The 23,126-nt window shown below is 48.8% G+C and overlaps 1 protein-coding gene across 1 annotated transcript; it reads left to right on the top strand.

The window, feature by feature from the left end:
• Nucleotides 1–1,638: 1,638 nt before the first annotated feature.
• Nucleotides 1,639–4,073, top strand: LOC123070511 (protein PLASTID MOVEMENT IMPAIRED 2). The gene is made up of 2 exons (XM_044493754.1): nucleotides 1,639–1,965; nucleotides 2,086–4,073. The coding sequence occupies exons 1-2, from the start codon at nucleotides 1,867–1,869 to the stop codon at nucleotides 3,835–3,837; spliced, it is 1,851 nt and encodes a 616-aa protein (XP_044349689.1). The 5' UTR covers nucleotides 1,639–1,866; the 3' UTR covers nucleotides 3,838–4,073.
• Nucleotides 4,074–23,126: the final 19,053 nt, after the last annotated feature.

Genomic DNA, 23,126 nt, shown 5'->3' with positions numbered 1-23,126 from the left:
AGCAATTTCAAGTATAGAGAACACTTCACCCATACTCATTTTTGATATCTCATATCTTCCTGTCATCTCGCAATCTAGTGAAGCTTTGTATATCTCATATCTTTCACCTTTTGCTTGCTTCCGGAACAAACAAAAATCAACTCCTTGATCATGTCATGGGCTATGGGTCATGTTGCCTATGTTCTTAAATTGGACGACACGCATTACACACACCATAGATAATCAACTTAACAATCAATCATAGAAGTAGAACTGGTTTCACAACTAACGACATATAGAATAGGCACAAATGAATCTCACCAGTCCCCTACTTCTCCCACGCCACACATGAGAGAGTAATAACCGGCAAACACAAATATCAAATAGGGGAAAACCACATCAGCGATATTGCAAATTACCATAGTAAGATGAATGATCAATCTGATCTGAATCTTCGATAAAGTATGAATAGAGTTACAAGCCCTAGCCTTACAAATTGGAACTACTCTCTCTATGGTGATGACATATATGAATGAAGGGGGGGTGATGTGAAGAAAGCCGGAATATATCTGAATGAAGTTCTCTACTCCCGGATCTCATTCCGGTGTCTTCCTCTCTTCTTTTCTTATGCCTCTGTTTACAAAAGTTGTTCGTATAGATGAGAGAAAGGCGATGGCAACAGGTACAAGCGCTGGTATGAGCGTGTCTTCTCTCTCGATGCGGCTGATGCAACTTAGCTTAAAAGGGAAAATATTCCCGTTGTTCCAAGTACTCAGATATCGATTCATTTCCTTCCATAAGTGTTTGGACCTGCACAATAAGTAACTTAATTCTCGAAGTGTTAATCGTTAGGGGGAAAAGGTGGATCGATAAAAGCCCTTTGGAAAACCGATAAAAAAGTCAAAAATCTACACACCGAAACACGCAAGCACACACTCCACGTGCACGGGTACACATGCACAATCTGACAAAAAAAAGGAAACTAAATACAAGAAGAAGAGAAGTTGATTTGCATAAAATAAAATTTTAGGCAACTTACAAATAGCAAAAGTGAATTCTTGGTATCATGGTATTGAAGAAGCCGGATGACGAATGTGACTGATACTCCCTCCTTTCATAATGTAATCATATAGATTTTCTGGAAAGTCAAACTTTGCAAAGAAAACTATTTATATCTACAATATCAAATATATACAATATGAAAGTATGTCTTGTGATATATCTAAAGGTATGTATTTGATATTCTAGATATATATGTTTTACTCTACAAACTTGGTTAAAATCTATAAAGTTTGACTTTCCAAAAAATCTATATGCACTACATTGTGGAACGAAGGGAGTATATTATTTATATTAGTTATTAGTACAATATATTTTCTTAATGAAAAAAAAAAGGCTACCTTCCAAATACAGCCGTTGTCCCATCGACACAATGCAAGTATGCAACACGAGCCACTTGCAATTTATGTGGCCAAAAGGCATCGCGAAAATCCTATTCTGTTTTACTCCAAAACCCCAGAGAAGTATTCTAGTGCTACAAGCGAAACGGCGAATTAAATTGAATGGGAGCTGTCAGCTACTAACTGCTAGAGACAATTAGCAAAACGTGATGGGAGGCAGAGACAGGAACGAGGTGGATAAAACGGGAGCAGCTGTGTTGTGTGGTAGTGAGCTCCTCCGAGTCCTGCCAAGAAGGATAGAGCTGAGGCCGAAACACTTGTCCTCGTTTAGCAGCACATAAACTCCCCTCTGTCCTTTGCCTCTTCTTCCCCTTCCAACCAATAAATTTCCAATGGTCTGCATCGCTGTGAACCTACAAATTTGTCTGGTGAGGATATACTAGTAGCTTGTGTACACTTCTTGTTAGGTTGCGTCATTTGGAGCACAATGGAGGCTGCCATGGATGGTGGATCAGTGAGAGCCACAATGAGTATCTTCGGCGAGAGCATCAGTGGAAGAAAGGCAGACAAGAACAGAGCTCAAGAGGTACTCTTTCAGTTCCGAAATTCATGGACGACTTGACATATCTTCCCTGTTTCTGCCATCCCATCAAGCAGTCACTGGTAATGTTTGATTGTAAGTTCATCTCTACCTTGTTGTATGCAGAACCTGTCCTCTGAAATGAAACAACGAGCGAAATCTGACATGGACAAGCTGAACGAGCGGAAGGCATCCGTGGATAACGAGCGAGCCGGCGCCGAGTCGGAGCTATCGAGAGCACGAGCCATGGCCAAGGAGCTGGAGCGCCAAATCGACCAGACCAAGGCCAAGGCGACGTCCCAGAGGTCAGAATTGCAAGCAACGTGGACACGGAAGAATGGCGCCGAGGAGGCATCGGACGCCCAGTACGCGGAGGTGTCGCAAGAGCTGGACCGCGTTAAGAGGGAGCTCCGCAAGCTGAAGCTGGAGGTGAAGTCCGCGGCGGAGGCCAAGGCCAAGGCCGAGAGCGACGTCGTGGCGACGGTGTGCAAGATCCAGTCCAACCTGCAGGCCGCCGACGAGATGAAACGGCGCGTGGACGAGGCCAACGAGGAGCACGTCCTGGTGGAGCTCGCGCGCATCGAGGCCGAGCGGGAGCGCCGCGAGCTGGAGGCCCAGCACGTCGCCGAGGCAGAGCGGTTCGCCAGGGAGATCGAGGCCGCGAGGGCCAAGGTGAAGGAGGCGCGCAGGGAGGTGAGCCGCGCGAGGGAGCTGGAGGCGAAGCTGGAAGCGACGAACGCCGACGTGGAGGTCCTGCAGGGCGAGATGGAGCTGGTGCGCGCCATGGGGAAGAACCACGTCCCGAACGATGGAGCGGCGGAGGATACCACGAGACAGAAGAAAGAAGAGGGGCAGGACAGGGCGTTGCTGCAGGCTGCAGAGGCCGAGCTGTCCATGGCGAAGAACGAACTGGAGAGCATCAAGGCGGGAGCGTTCCAGTTCATGACCTCCATGGACCGCACCCGGACCGAGATCATGGGGGCCGTCCAGGAGATCGACCGGCTCAAGGCGCAGGAGAAAAACGCGGACGCGCAGGTGCAGCAGCTGAACGCGAAGCTCCTCAAGGCGAGGGCCCAGATGGAGGCCGTCACGGCCGCCGACGAGAGGTCCAAGGCCATCGTGTCGAACCTCACGGCGGCGATGCAGCAGTTGCATGCCGAGACCGAGGCGGCGAGCAAGGAGGAGGAGCTGACCATGCTGGAGAAACGGTGCGTGCTAGCAGAGGCGGACAACGTCGCCGCGGAGATGGCTACGGCCGAGGAGCGGATCAGGCAGTCTGTGAAGGAGCTGGAGGCGGCGAAGGCGTCCGAGGCGTCGGCAATGAAGAAGCTCAAGGCCGCCGTGGAGAGCACAATGCAGGCCAGGGCGGCGGCAGCGCCACGGCGGCAGGGGACTATAACCGTCTCGCGGTTCGAGTACGAGTACCTGAGCGGGCGCGCGGCGCTGGTCCGGGTGGTGGCCGACAAGAAGGTGGCCGCGGCGCAGGCGTGGGTGCAGGCGCTCAAGGCCAGCGAGAAGGAGGTGGCGATGCGGGCCGAGGCGGCGGAGCGGGAGATGAGGGAGATGGGCCCCAGGGAGGCGCAGGTGGCGTCGGAGGCGGAGAAGACGGCGGGCGAGCAGAAGGCGCTGGAGCAGGAGCTGTACGACCTGAACGCAACGGCGGAGAGTGTGGGCCTGCAGTGCGCGTACCCGCGGCGGAGGTCGAGCAGGGTGTCGGCGACGTCGAAGAGGTCGAAGGGTCGGCGGTCGTCGGTGTCTGCGGCGAACTGGAACCCGAAGTCGCCGTCGTTCACCATCAAGAGGAAGAAGAAGATGATGCCCAGCCTCCTGAAGCTCATCAAGGAGAAGAGAGGCGGCAGCGACAAGAGCACCAGCTGAAGAGCTGCTTCGCGTGCGGGTCGCTCTGCTTCGAGAGCAGAGTGCATGCATGGCTTTGACTCCGTTTCCTGCGGTGTCGCCGTCTGGTCCTCTTCTGATCCACCGTTCTAGTATAGTATTTCTCTTTTTAGTTCCCATTTTAGGTTTATCTTACATAAAAAAATTGATCAAGTTTATAGAAAAAACATCAACATTCATAATGCCAAATCAATAGATTTACCAAGTACTCATGAGTATAGGCGTTGTCAATAGATTTACCAAGTACTCATGAGTATAGGCGTTGTCATGTATCGTCTGCGTCAAAAAAAAATCCTTCTCAATTAAGCGAAACGGCCTCGTCATCCCTGCTGCAGAACCACCATGCGGCTCGGCTCCTGATCCACCACGTCGGCCAGCTCCTCTCCTCCGTCGCATCCACCTCAACTGACGGACGTTTCTCCAGCACCCTCACCTGATGCTCCGTTAGCTCCACCACGCCGGAGTGCAGCCACCTCAGTAGATGGTCGTGTTGCGGAGGCCCTGACCTGCACCCGATTGCATGGATCTACTCGTGGCTTAGTCTTACGGCCTAGGTTCTAATTTATCCTCTTTTTTATGGATTGTTTAACACGAATTGGTTTGTTAATCATGAATTTGTGCATCTACATCTGGGTGCCAAATATGCTAATTTGTGATCACGTCTCATTTGCGTTGTGATAACATCATTTGTTTACACAAAAGATTCCATGCTTCCTATGTATCCCATACAGATATTGCTTCTATCTTTTGTATCTGGGCAAGAGTACCGGTGCCAATGCCAACCACAACCAGGAGCACCAAGCCGGCCGACAACCACGAGTTTGGCTTCCAAATCTATCTCCTCATTGTTTCAAAAAAAAAAAATCTATCTCCTCATCCTCGTCAGCGACACATCCTACTTATTCGTCTCATCAACGATTTCATCGATCGATGGTGCCATGGCGGGGAAAGTAGTACGGTGGAAGGGTTTTTTTGTCGAAAGAGGCCACCTGTCGAATAGAATTGCCAAAAAAGACCCCCTCCAGATGAAATAGACAAAATGAACCCCCTCGGCCGTGGCGGCAGGCGCGCCAGGCGACACGTGGCAACTGCCGCCACGGTGCCAGGCGGCAGCTCCTGCCGCCACGGCGCCAGGCGGCAGCCTGCAGATAAGGGGAATCGCTGGCGCGACGGAACGGCGTGGCGCTGTGGACCCCGGCCGCCTCAGTCGCTGGTGGCAGGACTGTAGCAGCTGGGCCCAGCCGCCCCGCCGGCTGGCGGCAGGCCTGTGCGCTCGCTGTCCGCCTGCTGGTTGCGCTGGTTTGTATTAGTAGTTTTTGCGCAATGAACGCCACACAAATGCTCATGTGGGTAAACTGACCTGTCCTTTGGTACTACGTATCATTGCACACTTCCATTTGTTAGTTTTTTTGGCGGGGTCTTTATACTTTTTTGCAAGGGATTTGCACTTGCTAGTGTTGCGTCTTTCTTTATTGCATCGATGCTCAGTGCACAGGCCTGCCGCCAGTCGGCGAGGCGGCGAGCCGCAGCTGCTACAGGCCTGCCGCCAGCGCCTTAGGCGGCAGGGGCCCACCACGCCACGCCGTTGCGTCGCGCCAGCCAATTTCCGTTATTCGTAGGTTGTCGCCTGACGCCGTGGCGACAAGGGCTGCCGCCGTGCACCGTGGCGGCAGGTGCCACATGTCGCTTGGCGCGCCTGCCGCCACGGCCGAGGGGGTCTTTTTTGTCTATTTCATCCGAAAGGGGTCTTCTTTGGCAATTCCATTCGACAGATGGTCTCTTTCGACAAAAGATCCGATGGAAGGTGGCACTATTTTCTTCGTCCACAAGGCCAGCGACCCCCCGGCACCTCTAGTGGCTCACCGTCCCTCCCCTTCGGCTTCACCTTCTCCTGTTAGCGAATCCCCCACGATGATGCTCCAGTGTTGAAGCAACATTGGTACCGATAAGAAGCAAATAACACAAATATGCATGTGTATTGATCTACTATTGAAGCAGGAAATGAAAGTAAAAAAAAAAGTGACACGGAAGCACCAAATGATGGCTTACGAAGCTTCAATAAATTATGTAGGAAGCAAGAAAATGACAGGAAAGAAAAAGTAGCTGCAAGGAAGTAAAAAAAAAACACGGAAGCATATACGGCACTCATCGAAGCATGGTTCTTGTACAGCGAAAAATAATATTGCAAGCTAAGAAGCATACATGATATCTCGCAAAAAAAAAGCATACATGATTAAAAGGAGTCAATTTTAAACCTGGAGCCATACATGATTAGAAACAGTACATATTAAATACTCCCTCTGTTTCTAAATATAAGTTTTTTAGACATTTTAAATGAACTATAACATACGGATGTATGTAGACATATTTTAGAGTGTAGATTCACTCATTTTACTCCGTATGTAGTCACTTGTTAAAATCTCTAGAAAGACTTATATTTCGGAATGGAGAGAGTATATCATTGGAAGCAATCCTGTATTCGGCGGAACAATATTGTGATGTTACTAAAATGAAGCAAATTTAAATATCAAATTAAGCAAAAATAATAATTTACGAAAACATACTTTGCTGCTTTCAAAACACACAAATAATTTTATTTTTAAAAATCAGACTGACTCAAGTTTCTGTTACATTTGAAGCAAAATTTTCTATCTAAGGAAACATAATTTGTTGTGTTGGAAGCAAACAATTACATTTCAAATAAATTATACCCAGTTATCCGCTGCAAAGGAAATACTGGAAGCAGGAAGCATGGACGTAAATGGAGGAAGAAATATGGTAAATCACAACGTAATTTATGGAAGCAGTTACACGGAAAGAACAATTACATTTCAAATAAAACACCGGCGTGTGCCCATCCGTGCTCCCGCGTACGTGGCTTGTTTTGATTAGAATAAAATAAGGCCCGGCCCCACCCCTTTAAAATCAGGGGAAGATGATTACATTAGAAAGAGAAAAGGAAAAAAGACAGCCGTGGGATGAAGTGGGAGCACGGACGGGAGTATGGAAAGAAAGTAGGCAAGCCGGATCCCAGCCTCTCAGCCCACGTTTTACTCACATCAAAAGCTCACCCGGGCCTACATACCATCGGACGACTCTGGTGCTTCCGATCAAACGGCCAACAACTAGTCTGATGCAAAGCCAAAAATCAGTAGTCTAATGTTTAGTGTTGCCGTAAGGAAAACAGTTATAACCTACAAATAACTAGCACGGCGCTCGTGGGTTGTCACGGAGCCATTGGCTTAGGAGGTGGTCAAAAGACGTTAGTTTCCTTGTAGCCGTTATGTAATTTACGATGGCCCTGTTGTAAGGGCATATTTATTCCCAAGATGTTTTGGTGATTAATGACAATGCTTGTGCGGACTAATCGTGTGCGTTTAGTTCTTTTAGAGATTCATCCATTGGCGCGAGACGATTTCCTCCCCTCGGTGTTGTATTCAAGACGGTGTAGCTCCCTCGTTTCGTTGTTGGTGGACTAGTTTCGTAGGAGTCACCGTACTATCAAGAGGGGATCCGCTTTGGTAAAACTTGGGTGGAATCACACGTACACATCCTTATCACACCCGTCGTCTTGCCTTCCGCATCTCTGGAGCTGCCGTTTTCCCCTTGCTATCCTTTGCTCTGCCCCAGCGGTAGTACCGCGACCACAGCGGTAGTACCGCCGAAGCTCTCCAGCGGTAGTACCGCTCTCAGAGCGGTAGTACCGCTCCAAGCGGTAGTACCGCTCTCAGAACGGTAGTACCGCTTGGGATTTTTGGCCGTAGTATCGCTGTGTGTCTGGGCTACTTCCGCCTCGATTCTCGAACAAAGTTTTTCGTGTCGGGTTTTGCGGCACTAAGGGAGGTAGTAGGAGCGGTAGTACCGCCCTAAGCGGTAGTACCGCTCTTCCCTAGCGGTAGTACCGCCCTGGGGTCAGGGCCCCGGGCAGCGCGGCAGTACCGCTGGGTCGAGCGGTAGTACCGCCCGGAGTGGTAGTACCGCCCTTCCCTAGCGGTAGTACCGCTCTGTGCGGGGCTGGTGAGTGGGGTAACGGTTGGTTTGTTCTTCCCACTATATAAAGGGGTCTTCTTCCCCAAAGTTGACTTACCTCTTTCCCCCAAAGCTCCATTGTTTCTCCAAGCTCCATTTTCGCCCGATATCTCTCCCTAGCCAATCAAACTTGTTGATTTGCTCGGGATTGGTTGAGAAGGCCCAGATCTACACTTCCACCAAGAGAAATTTGATTCCCCCCACTTATCCCTAGCGAATCTTGTTACTCTTGGGTGTTGAGCACCCTAGACGGTTGAGGTCACCTCGAAGCCATACTCCATTGTGGTGAAGCTTCGTGGTGTTGTTGGGAGCCTCCAAGTGTTGTAGAGATAGCCCCAATCTTGTTTGTAAAGGTCTGGTTGCCGCCTTCAAGGGCTCCAATAGTGGAATCACGGCATCTCGCATTGTGTGAGGGCGTGAGGAGATTACGGTGGCCCTAGTAGCTTCTTGGGGAGCATTGTGCCTCCACACCGCTCTAACGGAGACGTACTTCCCCTTAAAAGGAAGGAGCTTCGGTAACACATCCTCGTCTCCACCGGCTCCACTCTTGGTTATCTTGTCCCTTTACTTTTGCAAGCTTACTTAAGTTATATCCATTGCTTGCTTGTGTGCTTATTGTCTTTGCATCATATAGGTTGTCCACGTAGTTGCACATCTAGACAACCTATTTCATTGCAAGGTTTAGATTGTTAAAGAAAAGTTTAAAAATTGTTAGTTGCCTATTCACCCCCCCCCTCTAGTCAACCATATCGATTCTTTCAATTGGTATCAGAGCCTCGTCTCTTTATTAAGGACTTTGCCGTCCGGAGAGTATGGTTGACACCCACGACGGTGCGGAGGAGCACTCCGGTGTGAATCCCATCTCGTCCACGGCCGAAGGGGGAGCCTCGGTCTCTCGTGAGGAATTCAATGTGGTTTTAGACACATTGAAAACCTCCATGACGGCCGAGGTTAAAAGCATGTTTTCTGATTTCTTAGACGGACTTAAACTATCTACCTCGCCGATGAAAGTGGGTGATCCCACTAACAAGGTGACGGATGCTAGCTCCAACAAGGGGGAAGCTAACAGTGAAAAGAGTCCGTCTACTAGTGGTAGAAATGGTACCGGCATCTTTGCCAATGTGGAACCCCCAGTGTATAGAGGACCGATCCCATCGACTCATTTGAATCATGCCGGTCCTCCTCCTAAATATGTGAAAAATGAAGATTTTGACGCTTGGCTTTATCGCTTCAAGCGTCACTTAAAACATGTGAACACTAACCTTTGGAGAATTATTGAAGAAGGTTTCTATCCTCATGATCCAAGAAACTTCACCCCTCGAGAAGAAGTGGACAATCAATTCAATGAGAGTGCTCTCTTCATCATCCAAGATGCAATCCTTTCCGAAGATCTCCCTCATCTTCGATCTCATGCCATGGCTAAAGAAGCATGGAAATGTGTCGAGCGTCTCTATCGAGGAAGTGCGAGCATTCAACGCTCCAACTATGAAGTGGTGCAAGATGAAGCCGATGAGTTTGCAATGAAAGAGGATGAGGAACCTCGTGAGCTCTTTCGAAGAGTGACCAAACTCGCGCTCGCACTCCAGATCATGGGAGCAAGGACACGGATGACAACTGGATCAAGCGCAAGTTCCTCAAGGCCATGATGCCCTACAACAAGGCCATGTCCTCCGCCATTCGCCAAAGACCGGACTTCCACTCCATGACCTCTGGTGAAGTGTTGGATGAGTTTGTTGCAATGAGCATCTTGGACAAGACCGCCGACAATGCGGTGCTCCGTTCTCAAAGGGCAAAGAAGCCCAATCTTGCCTTGAAGGCCAAGGTTAGTGTGGAAGAAGAAGAAGAAGAGGAAGATGAGGAGAGCAACCCCGAGGACACGAAGTATGATTATCATGAGCACATGGCTCTTGCCTCAAGACAGTTTTGGAGTAAGAAGAATACAAGACCCAACTTCAACAAGAACAACTCAAGTGGCCTCAAGGGGAAGCAACGAGTTAGAACTTGTTTCAACTGTGGCAATGTTAGCCATTTCGTTGCGGATTGTCCCTACGAGAAGCGGGAAGACAATGGTGGCAAGTTCATCCGAAAAGACAAAGCCAAGTCCTTCCCCAACAAGAACAACTTCACCAAGAAAACTCCCTCTCGCGGGTTGGTGGTTCAAGAAGAATACCGTGAGGATGACGATGATGATGAAGATGGGGAAACAATGGCCATAGCATCCGTTGCCATTGTCACAACTCCCCCGGTGTCTCTCTTCGATTCACCTAACGAGAACATCACCGCCAAGTGCCTCATGGCTAAGGCCACCAACAAGGTAACCTCCAACATCAAAACCACCATTATTCCTAACCCTCCTTCAACGGATGACTTTGATAATGGTAAGGGGTCTAATGAGGAGATCAATGAATTTGAGTCCTTCATGAGTAAGCTCAAGGGCAAATCCAAGAAGCACTTTGTTGCTCTCTTGGAACAACTTGGTGAAGCCAATGACATGATCGAGGCTCACGAAGAAACCATCTCTAAGATAGAAAGTCATAGTCGTGACTATGCCGATGAGATATCGGATCTCTCTAATGCTCTTGAGGAAGAGCGTGAGCATCGTTTGGCTCTTGAGGAGTCACACAACGATGGTCATGCTAAACTAAAGAAAGATCTTGATCATGCTCTTGTTGTGTCTCGTGTTCTAGCTTCCGAGAAGGCTAAACTTTGGGGTTGATCATGTTAGACTCACGGAGGAGTTTGATGTACTTGACAAGGCCCACAAGGTCTTGAAAGGTGCTCATGCTACCCTCAAGGAGTCTCATGCTCAACTCCAAGTTAAGCTAACCAAGGAAAAGGCCACATTTCCTCACATGGTCTTAATTGATAATGCAAATGCTACTAACCCATGTTGTGAGCATGTGCATCTTGTGGAGGAGAATGCCATGTTAAAGGAACAACTCGAGAAAGGTCTTGTGTCATGCATACAAGGCGAGAAGAACCTAAATGACCTTTTGAGCAATCAAAAGGAAGTTGTGGGGAAGGAGGGAGTTGGGTTCTCACCCAAGTCCAAGAACAAGAAGAAGAACAAGGAGAAGAAGAGCAAGACCAATCGACCTCCTCCGCTCACGCAAACCTTTGTGAAGGAGGGAGAAGGTGCTCCTAAGGAGAAGAAGAACAATGGGAAGAGTGGTGATGCCAAAGAGCACAAAGCCATCTCTCCCAACAAAGCCGGCGACTTTAACCCATCTTATGTGTTGTGCCGTGCTAGTGATGGGCATGTTTATGCTAAATTTGTTGGTTCTCCTTATGAGTACATTGAATGGTCTATTTGGGTTCCTAACACCCTTATTACTAACATCAAAGGACCCATTACTCAATGGGTACCTAAAACCAAGCATTGATCTCTTGTAGGTGTTTGCTTCCGGTGGGGGATCATGGTTGCTCGATAGTGGAGCAACAAACCATATGACCGGGAGCAAGGACTTGGTGGTGGATGTGCACAAGATCCCATCTATGCCCACCAATGTCGAATGGGGTGATGCCTCACATTCTAAGGTATTGGGTCTTGGCAAGGTTGTCATTTCTCATGATCTAGCGATCGAGAAAGTCATGCTTGTTGAGTCCCTTGCGTTCAATTTACTTTCCGTTTGTTAACTCTCACTCATGGGCTTTGCCACCTTCTTTGATATTGATAATGTGGCCCTCTTGTGGAGCAAGACTCTTAAAGTAGCCTTTCTTGGGCATGTCGAGAATGGTCTCTATGTGATTAACTTTTCGGAGCAACCCACTAAGACCGCGACATGCCTAATGGCTAAAGTTGATGTGGGATGGCTTTGGCATTGCCGTTTAGCCCACGTCAATATGAGATCTTTGCAAAGTCTTCTCAAGGGGGACCATGTTCATGGACTAACGAATGTTAGTTTTGCCAAAGATCGTGTTTGCAGTGCTTGTATCGAAGGAAAGCTTCATGAGACGGCTCACCCTCCCACGACTATCATCTACTCAAAGAGACCCTTGGAGCTCCTGCACATGGACCTCTTTGGGCCTCCATCCTTTGATAGTCTTGGGGGTAGAAAGTATTGCTTGGTGATTGTGGATGATTATTCAAGATACACTTGGGTATACTTCTTCAAGAGGAAGAGTGAGACTCAACAAATCGTCATCGACTTTGCAAATGAAGCTCAACGTCAACATAATGCAAAGATTCTGACAATAAGAAGTGACAACGGCACCGAGTTCAAGAACTACACCTTGGATGAGTTTCTTAGTGATGAAGGGATCAAGCATCAATATTCTGCACCATATACCCCTCAACAAAATGGTGTTGCGGAGAGGAAGAACCGGACGTTGATGGATGCGGCAAGGACCATGATGGCGGAGTTCAAGTCTCCATACAACTTTTGGGCCAAAGCCATCAACACAGCTTTTCATGCATCCAATCGGCTCTATCTCCGCAAAGGCTTGAACAAGACTCCGTATGAGATACTCACCGGGAACAAGCCCAATCTCAAGTACTTCCGGGTGTTCGGGTGTAAGTGTTTCATTCTCAAGAAAGGTGTTCGTTTGTCTAAATTCGAGGCTAGAGCTCATGAGGGCATATTTGTTGGTTATGCTACAAACTCTCATGCTTACCGTGTTCTCAACAAGTCCAACGGACTCATTGAGGAGACGTGTAACATAGAGTTTGATGAAAATAACGGCTCCCAAGTGGAGCAAAGTGGTACTTGTGATGTAGGTGATGAAATTCCTCCCCAAGCCATAAGAAGAATGGGTATTGGTCATATCCTACCCATTGAGGAACCCCTTGTGGCCGAAGGAGAAGGACAATGCTCCACCTCGGTGGAGCCTTCACCTACTCAAGACCCACACACTTCCGAAGAACAAAGTGAAGGCCCTCAACCTCGGGAACAAGACCAAGGGCAAGATCAATCACAAGATGGTGGTGAACCTCCACATGATGCCCAAGGTCAAGTTCTTCCCTTCGAGCAAGTTCAAGATCATGAGCAAGCTCAAGATCAAGAACAAGCTCATGACGATGCTCAAGATGATCAAGTGAACCCTCCACCTTCGACATCCGAGGAGGAATTGGAGCGTCGTGCCGCGAAGATTGCTTCCAAACTCACCACCAAAGGTCATCTCACGGAGAATGTGGTTGGAAGCTTAAGAAAGGGGGTAAGCACTCGTAGACAATTAGCAAACTATTGTGAACATCACGCGTTTGTCTCTTGTGTTGAACCCCATAAGGTCTATGAGGCACTTGAAGACTCGGATTGGCTCAATGCCATGCATGAAGAACTCAATAACTTCGAGTACAACAAGGTGTGGAGGTTGGTGCCAAGGCCTTCCGGGAACCATAACATCATTGGAACCAAGTGGATCTTCAAGAACAAGCAAGATGCTCATGGGAACATCATTCGCAACAAGGCAAGATTGGTAGCACAAGGCTACTCCCAAGTCGAGGGTATCGACTATGGTGAAACCTTTGCTTCCGTTGCTCGCCTTGAATCCATTCGTTTGTTGATTGCTTATGCTTCCCATCACAACTTTAAGTTGCAACAAATGGATGTTAAAAGTGCTTTTCTTAATGGTCCTATTAATGAGTTGGTCTATGTCAAGCAACCCCCCGGGTTCGAGGATCCCTTCTTCCCGGATCATGTGTATCAACTTGATAAGGCGCTCTATGGCCTTAAACAAGCCCCACGTGCGTGGTATGACCACCTTACCGAGTTGTTACAAGATCGTGGATTTGAAGTGGGGCTAATCGATCCCACTCTTTTTACTAAGAAGGTCAAAGGGGAGTTGTTTGTATGCCAACTATATGTTGATGACATTATCTTTGGTTCCCCTAACAAAGCTTTCAATGAATAATTTGCCGCTCTCATGACCTCTAAGTTCAAGATGTCTTTGATGGGAGAGTTGAAGTTCTTCCTTGGTTTTGATATCAAACAAAGAAGAGAAGGTACCTTCATCAACCAAGCCAAATACACTCAAGACATGCTCAAGAGATTCAAGTTAAGTGATGTCAAGCCGGCCTCTACGCCAATGCCCACCAAGTGCCAACTTGACATTGATCCCAATGGTAAAGCGGTGGATCAAAAGGTATGTCGCTCCATGATTGGCTCCTTGCTTTACCTTTGTGCATCTAGACCGGATATCATGTGGAGTGTGGGGATGTGTGCATGGTTTCAAGCTGCACCGAAGGAAAGTCACTATGTGGCGGTCAAGCGAATCTTTCGATATTTGGCTCATACCCCAAACTTTGGCTTATGGTACCCAAGAGGGGCAAACTTCAAGCTTGAAGGGTTTACGGATTCCGATTGGGCGGGAGACAAAGTGGATAGGAAGTCCACTTCCGGAGGGTGCCAGTTTCTTGGGTGCTCTTTAGTGAGTTGGTCTTCCAAAAAGCAAAGTTGTGTGTGTCTCTCGTCCACCGAAGCAGAATATGTGGTGGCCGGTAGTTGTTGTGCACAACTCTTATGGATGAGGCAAACTTTAAAGGAATATGGTGTCATTTGTGACAAAGTGCCTCTTTGGTGTGACAACGAAAGTGCCATCAAGATTTCTCTCAACCCGGTGCAACACTTCAAGACGAAGCACATTGAGATTCGGTATCACTTCATCCGGGATCACATTAGGCAAGGAGAGATCGAGCTCAAGTATGTCAACACTCATGATAACCTTGCAGATATTTTCACAAAGCCCTTGGATGAAGCAAGATTCCGCGAGTTAAGGCATGAGCTAAATATCATTGATTCGAGCAATGTGACTTGAACCCTTGCACACCCCACCCCACTCAACTTGGTGTCTAGCTTAGATGTAGGCATGGACACAGGGGGGTGTTGTTCTCTCAATGAACTCTCCCTCCCCCCATTATGCATAAAACGATCAACTCTTTCACATTAGCCATTTTTTTGATGGTACTTGTGCTTCAAAGACGAGTTTTGGTCATGGGCCCAAGGATAATTCTTCGCGGTGCCATACCAATTGACTCAAACATAGGTGGCTTCGGCCACCGCCCTCTCTTGAGAGAGGCCAGAGCTTGCTCTGTTTCGTGTGGTTGTTTGTGTTTGAGTTGTTTCTGTTCAGTTGTGTGTGTGTGTGTGTGTTGCTGCGTCGGTCCTCTTGTTCTTTTGGCCTTGCTTCCCGTTTCTTTTTGAGCGTTAGCCGTTGGTCTAGAAGCCGTGTGGTTGCTGAAGTGGTACTACCGCTGGTGGCGAGCGGTACTACCGCCCTCCAGCGTAGTACTACCGCTCCTAGCGGTACTACCGCCCTCCAGCGCGGTACTACCGCTGTGAGGCGTGGACTGGGGGTTATATCGGGGGCAGGGGGAGTTTCTTCTCCCCCATACCCATTCACTCACCCCTTTCACCCTGTTTGTCTCTCTCTTCAGCAACCAGTGCCGCGGGAGGGCTCCGGCGGATCTCCCTCTCCGGGGTGCTCCTCTCCGTTTCCTTCGGTGGAACCGATCCCCACCTTGTCCTCTTGCCATGGATGCCGGTATTGCCCCCGTTCCCTGTTTCTTTTTGTCTAGATTTCCAATCTAGCGTTTTAGGGGCAATAGCAGTTGCATCTCTAGATTTTTGTCCAGATCTAGGCTTGAGTAGGATGGAGAGTGCTTCTAGACAGTTTGGATTAGTGTTTGGTTGGAGTATTTTTGAATTTGGTAGGACGGTAGTACCGGATCTGACCACGGCAGTAGGAAACTGTTGTTTACCCGCCTCGAGCGGTACTACCGCTCTCACCAGAGCGGTACTACCGCTTGAAGCGGTACTACCGCTCAAGGGTCACGGTACTACCGCCCTTCTACCATTTTCCATCATTCTCCTACCTCTCAGTGATCCTTTTGTTCGTGTTTTTGGCTTACGCTCATTCTTTCTGGTTGTTTGCATGTTTGTGTGTGTGGTTCCAGGTGATGAGGTTCCTGAGCATCAGGCTTGTCGTGTCAACCCCAGTCGTGCCTCGTCCAAGCGCTACCGCACCACTGAGTCCACTGAGCCTGCCGGAGGATCTTCTAGTGCTCCACCTCCTCCCCTACTGTAGAAGAAGCCTGGAGTCAAGCCAAAGTCTGGCAAAACCGTGCCAGAAATGCCGCCCTAGGACTTCTGGGCAAGACGCCGCCGCAACCCGTATGAGATCGACCAAGATCCCACTTTGGTCAACTGTCCGTTCTGGAACAGGTTCCAGTTTGCCATCTACTTTGATGTTCTCAAAGCCAAGAAGAATCTCTATGTCAACATGCACTCCATCGACACCGAGCATATGGAGAACGATCCTGACTACTTTGGTGAAGCTCTTCAGATGTGCACTCAACTGAACATTCTCGGGATCATGCAATTCAACAAGGACTATGATGCTGATATTGTGGCCCAATTCTATGCCACGGTTCATCTTGGGACTGATGAGGATAGGACACTGACTTGGATGACAAATGGCAAGTTGCTTTCAGTCAAGTGGAAAGCTTTCATGCAGTTGATTGGGGTGGAAGATCTAGGTCTTGAGTCACCTGTCGACTTTCGCCCCCACCGTCGCGCCAATGCCACTCACAAGCAAGCTCTGTGGCCCCACTGCACTCTGAGGATCAACCCTAAGACGAAGAAGGAAACCTATGAGCTGCCTGCCTATCTGGATATTCTTCATCGTATCTTCAGAGAGACTCTCTTCCCTCGCATCGGGAATCTGGACCAGGTTCACTCTTATCTCGTGGACATGCTTCTCTTCTGTCAGCGGGAGAAGGGGCAGAGTACCGGAGAGTCCTTGGATATCTCTCATGTTATGTGGTCTGAGCTGGTTTCTGCTATCTCCGAGCGCAAGTGCCCGATTTATGGTCCATTCATTATGCTGCTCATTGAGAAGGCCTAGGATCGTGTCTATCCCAAGTTGGTGCTGGAGATTGGTGAGTTGGTTTCTCACGATGACAAGCGTCTGAGGAAGAAGGATAACTGGGGCACTCAGGCCCCTAGGACTGGAGTTCCTTCATCTGCTGCTGCCATGGAGACTGAGGAGGAGATTGGGGCTGAGGCTGAGGATGAAGATGATGACTACGTGCCTTCTGAGGCAGAGCCCTCTTGGGCCAAGAAGCTCAAGATCAAGGTGAATAAGCTGTTTTGCATGGAGTCTCACGGTCAGTACATGACTCATGTGGCTGAGAAGAAGGCCCGAGGTCGCCACAAGGAGCTCATGCGTCAGATGGGTGCTATTGTGATTAGTGGTTCTGACGATCAGCTTATCGAGGAGGAGGAGTGGATTCAGCAGCACTGCCCTTGGACTGATTCTGATGCTGAGCACTTCCCGGCTGATGATGGTAGCGCAGATGATCCCTCTGAGATCTGATGGGTGTCCCTCGTTTGCCTTCACCTGGAGCCGTAGCAGCACTCCCTCTCCTTTTTGGTGTCTCGATGCCAAAGGGGGAGAGAGTTTAGGGATTTGTGCTTTGTGTCTTGTGCCTTGTGTCTTCCGTCTTCTGTGTTTGTGCTTTCCTTTGTTGCTTTATTTGGTTTGTGTCAGTGAGACCTAAGTTCTGGTTCTGTCAGTGAGACCTAATCTCGAGTCATATGGTGTGAGACATATGCTACCTTACCTTTCCAGTATCATTATCTATGTCTATCTAGCTTATGAGTTGCATGCTTATCCTGTTATCTATTTGTTGCTCTCATATATCTTGCTTAGGTAGTTGGTCTCTAAAATGTAGGGGGAGCATTGATCCTGGCATCTGTGCCGTGCAGTCCAAAGCACTTTTTGTAGCACACATCCAGGGGGAGCCCTTCTACATTTTAGGACGGTTGTGTGTGTTTGCGCTTATCCTATATCTATCATATTGTGCAAATCCCGTATTGTCATCAATCCACCAAAAAGGGGGAGATTGTAAGGGCATATTTATCCCCAAGATGTTTTGGTGATTGATGACAATGCGTGTGCGGACTAATCGTGTGCGTTTAGTTCTTTTAGAGATTCATCCATTGGCACGGGACGATTCCTCCCCTCGGTGTTGTATTCAAGACGGTGTAGCTCCCTCGTTTCGTTGTTGGTGGACTAGTTTCGTAGGAGTCACCATACTATCAAGAGGGGATCCGCTTTGGTAAGACTTGGGTGGAATCACACGTACACATCCTTATCACACCCGTCGTCTTGCCTTCCGCATCTCTGGAGCTGCCGTTTTGCCCTTGCTATCCTTTGCTCTGCCCCAGCGGTAGTACCACGACCACAGTGGTAGTACCGCCGAAGCTCTCCAGCGGTAGTACCGCTCTCAGAGCGGTAGTACCGCTCTCAGAACGGTAGTACGGCTTGGGATTTTCGGTCGTAGTACCGCTGTGCGTCTGGGCTACTTCCGCCTCAATTCTCAAACGAAGTTTTTCGTGTCGGGTTTTGCGGCACTAAGGGAGGTAGTAGGAGCGGTAGTACCGCCCTAAGCGGTAGTACCGCTCTTCCCTAGCGGTAGTACCGCCCTAGGGTCAGGGCCCCGGGCAGCGCGGCAGTATCGCTGGGTCGAGCGGTAGTACCGCCCGGAGCGGTAGTACCTTCCTTCCCTAGCGGTAGTACCGCTCTGTGTGGGGCTGGTGAGTGGGGTAATGGTTGGTTTGTTCTTCCCACTATATAAAGGGGTCTTCTTCCCCAAAGTTGACTTACCTCTTGTAACACCCCAGATGTAACATGTCCCATTTTGGCAATATATCAACTTGACCTTCATCCAATTCTTGTGGGTTTTATCATGTTTGGCCTCATCTTGTTTGGTTATGTGTTTTATTCTTTTCATTGTCATTCTCTCCTTACCATATTGCATTTGTGCTTCTTGTCAGATGCCTTTCAGCCATCATATGTCATCATCATATAGTGCATTTTCATCTCATGCCATCTCATGTTGCATTTTGTCATTCATGTTGTTGCCATGAGCATCATGGGCATGACCTTGACCCCCTTTCAAACCATTGCACCATCACTTCTCCTCCTTCCCTCTACGTCCTTCTTTTATCAAGTGCTATTTTTCCTTTCTCTATTAATGTTCATCTTCTCCCTGTAAATCTTGCTCCATGCCCTAAGCCTCTCTGCCAAATGTCTCCTTATTTGAAGTTGTTTTGGTCAGGTTCAAAAATGACACAAGTTTGAATTATATTCAAACCTGTCTTATTTTTCTACCTCTAAAAATGCCCAATGCAATTTATTAAAATAGTGAAGAATTCCAGTAGTTTGAGAATATTTTATTTATACTCTAACTCCTCTCCTTTTACCCTGTGCTTTTCTGTTTCTATTTCTGTTTAAAAAATAGAAATAAAGCAGCAGCCTGCAGCCAGCGCAGCAGCCCCCCCCCCTCCCGGGCCTCCCGCAGCCCAGCCAGCGCAGCCAGCCAGCCCAGCCAGCGCGCCAGCCAGCCCGCTCGCGCCCTCGTCGTTTCTCACCCGGTCGCCTCGCTACCCCGCAGCCCGTACGCCCACGTGTCACCCGTGCCCCCACTAGCCAGCCTCTGGCTACAGCACACCCGCCCCTCACCTTTTCGTCAAGCTCACGCCGGGCGTGCACATGGCCACGGCCGCGTCGACGCCGTGCTCCACCCGTCGCCCTAGCCTCCCTTTTAACCCCTCTCCTTGTCCTCACAACCCCTAGGGTTTCCCTCTTCCTCTCTTTGCCGCCGCCAGGTGAGTAGAACCACCAGATCCACCGCAGCCGCTCCGTCCCGAGTGCACCTGAGATCGCGCCTCGTCGCCGGCGTGCTCTCCGGCCACTCCCAACCCCGCCGATCGTGTCCTTCTTCTTCCTCGTCGTCGTCTCCTTCCATGATGTCGACTACGGTGCCCCGGACGACGAGTTCCTCAACGTCCTCTGCTTCCTTCTTCCTCTCGGTCAGGACCGCGCCAAGGATTCAGAGCTCCGCTTCGTCGTCGCCAGCTCGTCTCCGTCGACCACTTCGCATCCTTGGGTGAGTTGGGTAACGCACCTCCCTCTCCCATCCTTCCCATGGCATGTAGGCGCCCGTAGATCGCATCTGATCCATGTCTTTCCCGTGCTCGCAGTGCTCCGGCGTACTCTGAATTTAGTTGTGCAGTGTTGTTCGACCGTGCGTGTTTTTGTGTCCCCGCGCTGGTTCCCCCTTGTCGTGCTCCCGCAGCTCGCTCGCGCCGCTCGTTCGCGCTCCCGCGCGCACCCGGCCTTCCCCGGTGTCGCCGTAGCTGCTGCTGCCGCTCGACGCGGACGCCATGGCCCCGAGTCGAGCAACTGCTCGAGCTCGAGCGCCCCTGCATCCCCTCGTAGACGCATGCATCCGTACCCCTTTCCGCACGCCCGCCGGAGTCCCTGTGCCCACTGGTTGCCGTCGTTGCCCTCGCCGGCGCTGTCGTCTTCTCTGTTTGCAACAGAGTTGCTCGATCTGCTGTCTATCTAAAAGGGGCCGAAGCCCTTTTCCTATCAGTAGCGCCTGCCTAGCCTAGTGGTTGCTGATGCAGAGCCACACCGGGGAGACCCGGGTTCGATCCCCTGTGGCTGCATATTTCTTCCCCCTTTTTTCCTGTTTCGTGCACTGTGAGTATGACAGGGTGGCCCCACCTGTCATACTCTCTTAGCCTGTTTGTTTTTTTATTTATTTTATTATTATTATTTGTTTATTTTTGGTTCCCAGCAAATATTCCATTTCTGGCATATGGAATATGTCCTTTTCGGGCAAGTCCATTTCTGGACGTTTCCAAATATGGAATATGCCATTTCTGTCATATACCATTTAGGGCAGGTTGTATCTTTGTGCATTTGTGATGATTTTTCTACAGCAACCCTAACATATTATATATGTTTTTGGGGTAGAAAAATCCAACCAATACAGTGGTGGCATTAGTTTCTGTATTTGAGCAAGTTCATAATCATGTCATCTCACTTCATATTGCTGTTTTGTCTCTTATGTGTTTGTTCATGCAAATATGCTAGTTGATTGTTTTGCACATGAGTAGCTTCATTTCCATGCCTACTTCATGCTAGTACTTGTTCCATGCCATGACATTCCTGGTAGTGAGTTAATCAAGCCTATAGAGATGCCATGTTGAATCTATTTCTGCTATGTCTAGTAATTCCACTAAGTCTATAGAAACTGTTATCTCTTGCATTATTGCCATGCTATTTTAGTCATGCTCTAGTGGTTTTTAGATTGAGCTCAATGTTCATGTTTCGTAGAGCATCTCCTGTACATCACTGCTATGCATTTTGTTCATATGTTTGGGTGCTATAGCTTATTTATACTTTGCATCCAAGTGGCCATGTTGCTGTTTTAAGCAGTTTGCATCATGTCTTGTCGTGCTTGTCATTCGCAAACCGTGCACCCGAATCCGGTGATCTTTATATCGATTTCAACCGAAATCATCTCATCTTTCCAGCGGCATACTTGGTTTGCCAAGTTGATGCCTTGTTCATCATTTTCCTTCTGAAGCACGCATACACATTGCATATCCCATCTCGCATATCATGTCATGTATTGCATCATGTTGCTTGTGCATTGCACCGTGATTTATTGTGGTTCCTTTGCTTGTGTTCTTGCTTTGGGTAGAGCCGGGAGACGAGAATGCTTACGAGGAACCTGTTGAGAACGCTTACGAGGATCAAGCCTTCGACAACTCTGAGAACTTTGCAGGCAAGATGACCATACCTTCGATATCACTTCTATCTTTGCTTGCTAGTACTCGCTCTATCGCTATGTTAGCTCTACTTGCCATTGTTTACCATGCCTCCCTATTGCCATGTTAAACCTCTAACCATCCTGTCCTAGCAAACCGTTGTTTGTCCATGTGACTGCTTTTGCTCAGCCCCTCTTATAGCATTGTTAGTTGCAGGTGAAGATGAAGTTTGCTCCTGGTCGGAACATGGATATTTTGGGATATCACAATATCTCCTGTTTAAATTAATGCACCTTATATACTTGGTAAAGGGTGGAAGGCTCGGCCTTATGCCTGGTGACTTGTTCCACTCTTGCCGCCCTAGTTTCCGTCATACCGGTGTTATGTTCCTTGATTTTGCGTTCCTTACACGGTTGGGTGATTTATGGGACCCCCTTAACAGTTCGCTTTGAATAAAACTCCTCCAGCAAGGCCCAACCTTGATTTTACCATTTGCCACCTAAGCCCTTTCCCTAGGATTTTTGCGAGCCCAAGGATCATCTTTATTACCCCTCCCCCCCGGGCCAGTGCTCCTTTGAGTGTTGGTCCGAACTAGAGCCACTTGCAGCGCCACCTCGGGGAAACTTGAGGGCTTGTTCTAGTTGTACATAGTGTTTATCCGGTGTGCCCTGAGAACGAGATATGTGTAGCTCCTATCGGGATTTGTCGGCACATCGGGCGGCTTTGCTGGTCTTGTTTTACCATTGTTGAAATGTTTTGCGAACCGGGATTCCGAGACTGATCGGGTCTTCCCGAGAGAAGGTTTGTCCTTCGTTGACTGTGAGAGCTTATGATGGGCTAAGTGGGGACACCCCTGCAGGGTATTTAATCTTTCGAAAGCCGTGCCCGCGGTTATGAGGCAGATGGGAATTTGTTAATGTCCGGTTGTAGATAACTTGACACTTGACTTCATTAAAATGCATCAACCGTGTGTGTAGCCGTGATGGTCTCTTATCGGCGGAGTCCGGGAAGTGAACACGGTTTGAGTTATGCTTGACATAAGTAGTTTCAGGATCACTTCTTGATCGCTTCTAGCTTCTCAACCGATGCGTTGCTTCTCTTCTCGCTGTCACTTGCGTATGTTAGCCATCATATTTGCTTAGTGCTTGCTGCAGCTCCACCATATTACCCCTTACCTACCTATGAGCTTAAATAGTCTTGATCTCGCGGGTGTGAGATTGCTGAGTCCTCGTGGCTCACAGATTCTACCAAAACAGATGCAGGTGCCGAGGATACTGGCGCAGATGGCGCAACTGAGCTAAAGTGGGAATTTGATGAGGCCCTTGGACGTTACTATGTATCGTTTCCAGATGATCAGTAGAGGAGCACAGTCGGGACGATCGGGGATCTAGCATTTGGGGTTGTCTTCTTTTCATTTGAACTTGACCATAGCCGGTCTATGAGTGTATTTGAATGATGTATGATCTTAATTTATGTATTGTGTGAAGTGGCGATTGTAAGCCAACTCTCTTTATCCCATTCTTGTTCATTACATGGGATTGTGTGAAGATGACCCTTCTTGCGACAAAACCACCATGCGGTTATGCCTCTAAGTTGTGCTTCGACACGTGGGAGATATAGCCGCATCGTGGGTGTTACAAGTTGGTAATCAGAGCCATCCCCGACTTAGGAGCCCCC

This window comes from Triticum aestivum, chromosome 3B (assembly GCF_018294505.1).
Source record: "Triticum aestivum cultivar Chinese Spring chromosome 3B, IWGSC CS RefSeq v2.1, whole genome shotgun sequence".
Classification (NCBI taxonomy): domain Eukaryota; kingdom Viridiplantae; phylum Streptophyta; class Magnoliopsida; order Poales; family Poaceae; genus Triticum; species Triticum aestivum.
Note: the sequence above shows the minus strand (reverse complement) of the source record. Positions and strands in the feature narration are given on the sequence as shown.

Bases quoted from the DNA above. Each gene is read 5' to 3' on its own strand.
- LOC123070511 (XM_044493754.1), top strand. From the start codon at position 1,867: ATGGAGGCTGCCATGGATGGTGGATCAGTGAGAGCCACAATGAGTATC. The intron at 1,966-2,085 runs GTACTCTTTCAG...TGTTGTATGCAG, and splicing joins ACAAGAACAGAGCTCAAGAG to AACCTGTCCTCTGAAATGAA.